At 43.2% G+C, this 10,255-nt stretch overlaps 1 protein-coding gene across 1 annotated transcript; it reads left to right on the top strand.

The window, feature by feature from the left end:
• Positions 1-338: 338 nt before the first annotated feature.
• On the top strand, positions 339-8,705 carry LOC309866532 (transmembrane and coiled-coil domain-containing protein 5B-like). The gene is made up of 12 exons (XM_082734312.1): positions 339-443; positions 1,275-1,318; positions 2,268-2,417; positions 2,722-2,839; positions 3,147-3,197; positions 3,901-3,969; positions 4,950-5,006; positions 5,499-5,558; positions 6,119-6,183; positions 6,806-6,881; positions 7,167-7,210; positions 8,321-8,705. Exons 2-12 carry the CDS (start codon positions 1,284-1,286, stop codon positions 8,517-8,519), a joined length of 924 nt encoding a protein of 307 aa, XP_082590438.1. The 5' UTR covers positions 339-443; positions 1,275-1,283; the 3' UTR covers positions 8,520-8,705.
• The last annotated feature ends 1,550 nt before the right edge of the window (positions 8,706-10,255 follow it).

The raw sequence follows: 10,255 nt of genomic DNA, 5'->3' as shown, positions 1-10,255 counted from the left end.
CAAGAGAAATGCATAATTTGGATTTGGGTGCGACAACCTGTACATGTACCACAAACAGCCGAAGAAGGAACAGAAAGGAGAGTGACCTCAACTGCCACTAGGCCTGGGGCCTTGCGGACGTGAAGAAATGTGCTCCACAGAGCTGACTGCCGTCTCAGAAGTGTCCGGAAATGGGTTCCATAGATCTTACTGCTGTGTAGGAAGAGATTTAAACTGCCCGGAAGTTCTGAACTCTGCTCCCATGCTGCCTACAGGGATGAGGTGGAGCTGTTGCCAACCCCCACCCCTACCCACTGTGACATGCTGCCCCGCCCCACCAGAGGGGACAGGTCTGGTATTATGTGGAGAACTCAGTAAGCAAGGAGATATCGTTTTCTGAAAGTTCTGACAATCGGTTGGAAATCTCAGTGGGAACTGAAGAAATCTCAGCTGGGAAGAGAAGGGTGAGTTCAGAGGCCATCATCAAAAACTGGGATGCCTTGTGTGTAAAGAGAATAGGAAAAATGCAGGGGAGCGATGAAAGGGGAAGGAGGTGTGAGAAGGAATTAAAAAGGGAAAGCCAAAAAGCTTTAGAGGAAAGAGAAAAAGGAGAGAAGCTGAAACATGAATGGAACTCTACATTTCTTAGATTAGTTTCAGTTCTGAACTTCAGTTTTGGGGCAGTGATTAGGAGACACCGTCCCTGGGAGCCCAACATTTGTTTTTTCCTGCTGGTAGTTGTATCCTGCTCTCCACCCCTGCTGTTTTTGCTGCTATTTTAGAATCGACTCAGCCTGTGTCATCTAGAGCTTGTTAGAACACTGATGGCAACAGATTTAGAAATCAGGCAGCCAGCTTTATGGGACCCTCTGGCTCTTCTCTATTATTTTTTTTTTTCCCCTAAGTTTCCCTGGAGATGTGGGTTAGAAATGAACTCTCAAGGCATTTGCCAATAGATATAAGATTGGGTGCCCTTAGTGTATCACCTGTGACCAGACAAATGGCAGCCCAGGAATGGGAAAGGTAGCCAAAGTGTGAAAACAAGACTTTTGTACTCCAGTGGGATTCACTTACACAATTTTAAGTTAAAACACAATCTGGATTACTGGAATTTAGCAAAACACTGCAGTTGACGCTGGAAAGCAGAAGGGTTTGGGAGGCGTGGGTCTCTTCTCGGGTCTGTCTTTCCTGGTCAAACTTTTGCCTGCTCCCTCCTGGGTCAGTGTAGGGCAATGTTACTATGTTGGACATTAGGAGCGACGTTTCCATAATAAATGTGTGTGTTAACATTTTAGGAAACCACAATGGAAGGAGCTGGACGGGACCCACTGGATAATGTGTAAGAAAATGAGGATGATAAAGTTCAGTAGAGGAGCTGCGATGTGAATGTTCTGCCCCAATCCATAGCGAAGAGAACCTCCATGATGCAGGACCAGGACATTATCTCCCTATGTCCTGGGACCCTTCCAGCAGAGAAAAGACCCTAGTTTCAGATCTTTGAACTTCCTCATACCAAGCATGGTGGGGTTTTCAGAAATAGCTAAGACCTCAAAAAGCAAGTCAGTCTTATTTGGAGAAAAGATCCACTCCCTCCCCTGGCCCCCATCCAACCGCTAGACCTACTTGACTAGCGTAGAAAATGCGCAGCATAAACTCCTCAGGAGACTGTAACAGAAGGGACTGGAGATATCCCCTCACCCTGGCAGATCTTTAAATGCTTCATAGCTGTAGCTTGGATTCTATATACTCCCTAAAATTAAAAAAAATAAATAAAATAGTAACTTGGAGCATAATTGTTCTTATGAAAAAAAAGTTTCTGCTTTATAAAAGGTTTGTGTTTTAATGGGTTCCATTTATAATATTTAAAATTAAAATGTGATTTGAGGAGCGCCTGGCTAGCTCAATATCAGTCAAGCGGCTGCCTTCAGCTCAGGTTGTGATCCCAGGGTCCTGGGATCAAGTCCTGCATTAGGCTCCCTGCACAGCAGAGAGTCTGCTTGTCTCCCTCTGCTCCCCTGTTCCTGCTCTTTAGATTACTCTCTCTCTACATCTCAAATAAATAGGTAAGAAAATCTTTAAAAAATTTTTTTAAAAATGTGACTTGACTCCAGGAATTTATTCCATGTGAAACACTACAGAAATCAATTTATCATGGCAAATTATAACAGGGTTGCTTAGACATAGTAACAACAGAAGATGGGGAATGAATGAGATTACCAGTGAAAATCTTCTTAAGGCTCCCCTGTTTTCCTGTCCTGAGCTCAGTAAGAAAGATGATTTTCCTGTAGGCAGGAGATGATGGACATACCGAAATTAGAAGTCACAAAACAAAACCTTGACTACCTGAACTCAGACCTTGAAAAGGACCTGCAGAGACTGGATGAGGCAAATCAAGTTCTTCTCAGAAAAATTCAAGAGAAGGAAGAAGCTATTCAAAGGTCAGTCTTTGCAGTTGGTGAGGGAAGGGCTTCTCCTCAACAGAATGCCCTTTGGAATAAAGAGAAGGTGGGAGGAAGATTTCCTTTTTTGTTGATAAATCTTGGTGTATGAAATTCTGAAGCATGAACTGTGATGCCCCCAGAGGCTTTACGTATAGATTTCAGCATTAAATTTCCATGAGGCTGACGTTGTATTGCCAATGCATTTGGGACTCAGTCTGGCCCCCCAAGACCTTGGCTTCCTTAGCTGAGGCACTGGCAGCTTCCTTATGACTAATCCACATCTGGTGTCTGTATTTTTCAGTCTGGAAGGAGAGATTGTCCTGTCACTAGGACAAGCCAGCGAGAGGGAGGAGTTGAACCATATCAAACCTGAGGAGGAGGAGACCTTGAGGAACCTGGAATCAGAGACAGTCAAGTTGGTAAGAAGGTATCTAGAAAAGGACTGTGTGATGCATTTGGCTTCGGTCTCCTGCTGCTCTCTCATTCCCTGGGGATCATCATCCATGGTCCTTGCTATGTCTGGAGAAATCAGTTAAGAGTGCTCCGAGAGAGAAGCACTTGTCGTGAGGGCCCTGTGCCTGGGCTCCCTTCCCATTTCCTCTGTGTGGGGCCAGAGTGTCCTTCTCTCCCTCAGCACACTTATCTGCAGACCATATTTTAGAGACCCAGGGAGAGGGAAAGTACAGAAGCAGAGCAGTTGTATCCTCCTTTACTTCTCTTCCACAGGAAAAAAGTAACAAGATTCTGAGCAGGAATGTGGTGGAGCTTCAGAAGAAGGTAAGGGAGCCATCTTTGCTGAAGGCTCATTTCTTAGGAATCTTGACAAAGTCATCTGAACTCCAGAACCCTCTAGTCAGAAAGACCTAAGAAGGGGGTGCCTGGGTGGCTCAGTCGGTTAGGCATTTGCCTTCGGCCCGGGTAATGATTCTAGGGTCCTGGGACTGAGCCCCACATCAGGCTCCCTGCTGTGTGGGGAACCTGCTTCTCCCTCTCCTCTGTCTGCCTCTCCCCCTACTTGTTCTCATTCTCTCTCTCAAATAAATAAATAAAATCTTTAAAAACAAGAAAAATATTTTTAAAAAGAAAGACCCAAAAAGGAGCAACTGGCTAAACAGATGTGCTTCGTCCCCTCTGCCACTCACAGCGTCTATTAGGATGAACACCCCATTTGTTTCCGGGATTACAGATCTACTGAGAGAGCTAAGGAACTGACTATGGGAGAAAAGATTTTTCTCTTCCTGCCCCAGCCGTTCTGTGCCTTCCTCCTTGCTCCCTGGGCAGTTGTTTTCATGGTCTATGGGAGGCCATGCCAGCCCAGAGTCAGGCAACTCCCATGAGCACACTTTTCTATCAAGTTTCTACCTGGGATCTAAGTTCATTAACCACCACCATTCCATAGCCCTGCAACCCCAAATTCTGCCACGATCGTAGCTTTTTATGTCTCTGTGCCTCACTCAGTTCATGGTTTGGGGGATTTCAGATTTCAAGGAGACATAAGAAGGATGACCTCAATAAAGAAACCCTGAAGCCGATGTTGGCAGAACTGAAGGTGAGTAGAAGAGCAAAACTAGAGATTTTCTGAGAGATGTGTGTCAAGTCTAAGTTCAGGGGGAACTGCTCTCAAGGACTCTCCCAGGTGAGGTATATCTGTGTGCTTCTCAGAGGAGAGCCAATGTCTCTACCTCATGGCCTGTGGTGCATTCATAACATGACAAGTCAAGTAACCGCAGAGGTCACTTCAATGTCATCAAAGTAGAGGGGATTGCTCCAGACCTCATCAGCCATCAGTCACTAGAACACACATGCTGAAGGCACATCAGGACCCACCAAGAAGCTTGTGTCTGAATGACACAATGTGGATATTCAGGTAGGATGTGAATACAAACTTCCATAATTACACAGAGATGTGTCAATAAGCTTACCCCATTTTCCAAACCCATGGCTTCTAGTCCAAAAATAGTTCTATTTTTAAAATGCAGTTTATCTTTTTCTTCCATGAGAAGGTAGATCCAATGAGGGTGAGAGATTTTGTCTACGTTGATCACTCCTATTTCCCCAGTACCTGGAACAGTGCCTGGCAATAGTAGATGCTCAGTATTTGTTGAATCAATGAATGAACTGGATGCCCCATAGAGTACAGAAACCCTGCTGGGAAACTTTGTACAGATTTATGTGAGTGCACCCTCAGGGAGAGAAGAGGGAGAAAGAGGCCTGTGAGCTTTGGTCAGCTGGGCTAGAAGAAAGAGGATGGTAAGACTCAGAGGAAAGGCAGTCAGATGACCGAGGCTTGAATGTCAGCTCTGCCACCATGTGACTTTTAAAGAACTTAAACGCTTAACTTCTGGCCTCTGTTTCCTCATCTATCAGGTAGGGTTAATGAGAGTGCCCACCCGAGGGTGAAAACATGTCCTCAATCCCTCAATACATGATAGCCATTTTTATCATGTTCTCTACTGGTCTGGAGAGATGGTGATCATTACCCATTTGCCTTCCACAAAAGAATGCTATTAACTTTCTGCTGTCTTCCAGGGGAGACTACAAAAGTCAATAGAATCCTGCACAAGGGAAGAGAAGGAACTGCTCCAGGTAGAGGCAGTGCCTCCTCACTGAGGGTCTGTCCAGGATGTAAATGGGAGACCACCCCAAAAGTCTTAGAAACAGGACTGCTGAAGGCATGGGAGGGGGGAGCAGAACATCTGGCAGAGGAGTTTCTGATTCACATGCAGGTGAAGGGAGTATGAAAACTTATATTCCAAGTACTGGTTTTACCATTTCTTAAACACGCTTTTACCCTTAATATTCAAAATACTGTTGCTGAATCCCAAACCTAAGTGCCCCGATCACCTCTCCTGATGTTTCACCTGACAAGCAAATGACAACCGAAGCAAACAATTTAGTTGGCCTCAAAATTATACCGTGCCTATGAATGACGAGATCACTGCTTTGCGATATACTTGTTTCCCTTTAAAATCAGAAGTTGCTAGGTAACCAGCCAAATGTCCAATGCACCAGTTAAGCTCCCCAGGAGTAGCCCAGGCTTGGTTCTGGTGAGACTTGTTAATTTTCTCTTCTTTTTAGATGGAAAGTGACTACCAATCTTTGCACCAGCTCTGTAAGGACCAGGCCCACTACATAAAGGTATTTTACCTGTAGGGGCAATTCAGAGAAGAGGCAGAATTTCTCCAAAGCCATAGGTTCCTTGGTTTCTCGTTAGGCTAAAATCTGCCATTGGGGAAAATGACTTTTATAAGGCAGCAACAACAAAACAGATGTATGTTAAGGATTTACCTTGTGCCAGGTGATGGCATGTATCGTACTTTTAAGCTCTCCACATGCAGTATGTTTCTACATTAATTTGTCCAGTAAAACTATGGGGATGCTATTGTTATAAATCAAGAGGGCCCTGGGGTTTAGGGGAGTTAGGGAATGTGCTCCGGGAAAGCAACAGCAAGCATCAGAGCTAGGATTTGAATTCAAGCAGAATCCAAAGCAAGAAGTCTTTTTCTTTGCATATATATCCATCTAGTCCACTGTCTCCCAATTTTATTAGAACATTTCCCTACTCATGTGTGCACACTCATGCATGCACCATTTGGAGTATTAGGGTTAGTCTTAAGGAGAATCATCAATGATATCGTAATGAAAATATGGGGAAATTCTTCATTATAACAATTCTTTGTTGTTGTTTCCATGGGAAGAAATACCAGGAAATTCTGAGAAAGATGGAGAAAGAAAAAGAGGTGCTGCTTCTTGAAAAAGAAGTGTAAGTTTGGAAAAATGATGTCCCTGATTGAGGGCAGTGACAGTCTCTCAGCCATCTTGGGGGGGTGCAGTGCTTCTCAGACCGGTTTTTGTTTTTTTCTGGGGTTTTTGATTTTTGTTTTTTGATAGTCCTTTCTCTAAGTGATAAAACTATTCTATCATGCTTTCTCCTACAATTTTTTTTATTGTGTTACTGTTTACACTTAGATTTGCATTCATCTGGAATGTGTTTCATCTATGGTGTGAGGTAAAGATCAAGATCATGGTTTTCTGTGTGGAAAGCCTATTGACCCAGTGCCGTTTATTTAAGAGAACGTGCATTTTTCAGTGGTGCCTTGTTTTATAAGTCAGGTGACCATACACGTGTGAGAATTTCTGTAGTTTCAACTCAGTATCAGGTTGATGTCAGGATTTTTCTTCATTGAATGTCTTTTCCCTTGAGAATGGACCACATTTTCCTGATATCTCTGTATTTTGAACAGTTTTGAGTTTTAAATGTTGAACAGTGAATGCTATCAAGAATCTGAAAAATAAATCATCGATGTTGCATGACTTAGAAAAGCACCTTTCATCAGCCCCTAGATTATGTTATATTATTCTGAGATCTGATTTTTTTCACCCAGATTCAAAGCCCAGAACGACTCTTCGCAAATAGTGAAACCTGGGTCAATTCTGGTAGAAACCATCCAAAGCAACATGGTAAGTCTTCCTTGTCCCACACTGGAGTTTTCCTTTATCCCTTCCTCCCCTGGGTTCTCTCTCCTTCTCTCCACATCCTCCTCCCCGTTGTAATAAATCTAGAATTAGGACATAATGAAGTTCAGTACCTTGTTCCACACTGTGGCCACTAGGAAGTGGCAGAGTCAGGATTGAAACCCAGGTAGCCAGACTCCTGACTCCTGGGTGGCTCCTGGCTCCCCTGCTACATTGCCTCTCTTTGACCACATGGACAGGCACAGCTGTGGCTTTTCTCATTTCCCATAGGAGAAGACCATCATTAAGAAACAGAAGAGAATCTTTTGGTACAGGTAAGTGGTAGAATCTTGGTTTTTACCCAGTGTGGACCACGTTCACTCTGTAGGAGCGAGTGACTTCGTAAGGGCACAAGGAATAAGGATGAATACACCCATGAGCCAGAAAATATCAGGCAGCCCTAGATTTCTCCCAACACTTCTTTCCTTCCTTTCCTCAACACCAGAGTTATGTGGAACTTGGTGGTTGGAAAAAGTAGCTCTTTCTTCAAGATGAAAGCTGCAGGTTGCATTTTACTTTGCATTTCCATTCTTATGGTTCTTGGTATGACCCATTTCTATTTTTCAGATCCTGAACCTAATCATCTCTGCTATCTTCTTTGCTGCGGAGATGGTTCAGGGCTCATTAATTTTCTCAGTTCTTTTATAGTAGGCTGTAACACTCTAGAAAACAAAAATCACCTAAACTCTCTATGCCTTTTCTGTCTTAATTTTTTCAACAAGGGGACTAACTCTGAAATGCTCCATGTAGCACTTGAATGGAGAGCTTCAATTTATGACATTTCAATATTATTAATGACTGAAGGCCTTAGACCAGATTTCAGTGTGAAGTTTTCTTGGGAGCACACTAGAAAACAAACCCACGCCTACACACCCACACACTTTATTGTTTAACTTGGTCTCTTTTGACTCTTGATGTTTAGAAAAAACCTATCCTAATGGTTTTGCCTGGATGTTCATGTCAGAGATGTCCCGATCTTATTTCAAATTCTAGAACTCCTTGCTATACTAGACCAGAAGAAGACCATTGGTCATCAGACTCATAGGTGTGAGAGTCCTGAACATTTTCTGGCAGCCCCCCAAAGGCCTGCCTCGTATATAGTACCTGGAAAAAATCTCCTTTGGCACCTCCAACTTTTTTTCTATATGGACATCTATTCTTTCAGAGGGCTTATATGTCAGGAGAGCCATGTACAATTCCTAACCACTACATCCATCTTCTTCTGCTATCATGTATCCCCTACCCTCATCCTTTGGGTCTCCATCCCCTTATCAGTTTTGTCTGAAGAAAGCAATTCAGTTATTTATGAGTGTGAGCTTCCCCTCCTACAGCTGGATCCTGGTCTGTCCCTGTCCCCCATGCTAACCAAGAATGTCTCTTTGTAGACATTTCAGGTGTCTTGTCTTCATGATCATGATCTTCATTAGGCTGCTGGGCTATGTGCTTTTCCACCTGCAGTACGTAAACCCAGACCTTCTTGTGGATACCCTGCCCATGGTAATGAGCAGGGACACCTTGAAGAGGCTGAGGAAGGTCTTATTTCCCCTCCTCACTCTAGAGGTGGAAGACGTTCTACCGCATTAGTCTGAAGTAACGTGGGGGGCTCCACATGGCCCCCAGTGAAGAAGGGGGACATGGCTGTAGCCCTGAGTCGGGGATGGGTCAAGAAGGAAGTAGAAGCCTTGACTTGGACATATGCCCTCTTCATTTCATTCTAGTCCCTTGCTTTCCCTTTGCAGTGGCTCTCTTTTAAATAAAGACTATGTTTGACCAGTGTTCACTGTGTTGGTCTGTGATTTGGTCTGATTCCTGGGGCCTCATTAGACATTCACAATTTCTACCTGTCTTGAGAAGGCTTCCCCCAGGACTTCCTTTCTCTGCTCCATACTGAAGAAAGAGTAGAGAAAAAATCCCATCTTCATTTGTAACATTCTCCACTTCCTCTGGGGTAGATATAAAGCTATTCAGTTGAGAAATCATGAGGTGGATATAAGGCTTGCTTTCAGTCCTTCCTGAAGTTTTTTATTTTTATATTATTTATATTTTTATATTATTTTATATATATATATATATATATATATATATATATATATATATAATTTTATATTTCACTATGTATTATTGGAGTGGATGTCCTAAAAAGTTAACCTTTTCTTTTAAATGTACACAGATGGTTTAATGTACATAGTACATTCTCAACGGAGAAGAAAATTACCCTAAAATTCAAGTGACATATAAAATATAGTGCGTAAGATCAGCAAAACACGATTTTGCACCTATCATTCCTATTTTTTAAATCCTAATTCAAATGCCATCTCCCCCATAATGTCTCCTCTGATCCCTCCGGACCTGAGATAGCTTCACTTGCCTTCTTCCAAATGCTCCTTGCACCTTTGGCATCTCCTTCCTCCTACACATTCTTTAGGTTCTTGCTTTCTGATGACCTTTTGTCCTTTCGAGACCCTCCCTAACACAGGTTTTAACTGCACTTCACTTGCACAGTAACGCCGGAAAGGTAGCGGGCACACCCTACGTTTGCTTTGGCTGTAGACATGACCCTGCTCTACCTTTTCTTTTGGGGTCTGGGGAGGAGAGGGTGAAGGGTCTCATGATGACTCCTTAAAAATTAAAAAACAGGAACGCCTAGGTGGCTCAGTTGGTTAAGCAGCTGCCTTCAGCTCAGGTCATGGTCCCAGCGTCCTGGGATCGAGTCCCACATCAGGCTCCTTGCTCCGCAGGGAGCCTGCTTCTCCCTCTGACTCTGCCTTCCACTCTGTCTGCCTGTGCTCTCTCTCTCACTCTCTCTCTCTCTCTCTCTGACAAAATAAATAAATAAAATCTTTAAAAAAATAAAAATAAAAAAAAAATAAAAATTAAAAAACAAAACAAAAAAAACAACTGGTCAACAGCGCCCTCTTGTGGCCATATAAAAGCTCTTGTGTTTCAGCGGGCTTCCCCCAAAAGGGCAGGAAAGCGATCAGTCAGTTGAAGCAAAAAGATGTATCAGTTGTCACTTTTGGACAATTCCCTCTGTGAGCTTTAATAAGTAAAATTTGTATTCCATCAATTCAACAAGTGAGACTCTTCCTTGGATAAGATAGGGATTTTGGCACTGGGATTATAGCAATGAACAAAACACACAAAAATCTCTGCCCAGATTCTAGGAGTAGAGGCATATAGAAATATCAGATGATATTGGGTGCTATAAAAAGTTAGGAGGTGGGGGAGGAGGAAGGGAATAATGAGGAGCAGTAGCCACAATGCTCACTTGAAAAGTTAACAGGATAGCCAAGACCTGAATGAGATGAGAAAGCCAGGTG

This window comes from Mustela nivalis, assembly GCF_964662115.1.
Source record: "Mustela nivalis genome assembly, chromosome: 6".
Classification (NCBI taxonomy): Eukaryota; Metazoa; Chordata; class Mammalia; order Carnivora; family Mustelidae; genus Mustela; species Mustela nivalis.
The sequence above is the reverse complement of the archived record's forward strand: the minus strand, read 5'-3'. Positions and strand labels throughout refer to the sequence as shown.

Coding starts and splice junctions, on each gene's coding strand:
- LOC309866532 (XM_082734312.1), top strand. CDS start 1,284: ATGGAAGGAGCTGGACGGGACCCACTGGATAATGT. Junction 2,418..2,721: donor AAGGAAGAAGCTATTCAAAG/GTCAGTCTTTGC, acceptor TGTATTTTTCAG/TCTGGAAGGAGAGATTGTCC. Junction 6,882..7,166: donor AAACCATCCAAAGCAACATG/GTAAGTCTTCCT, acceptor CATTTCCCATAG/GAGAAGACCATCATTAAGAA.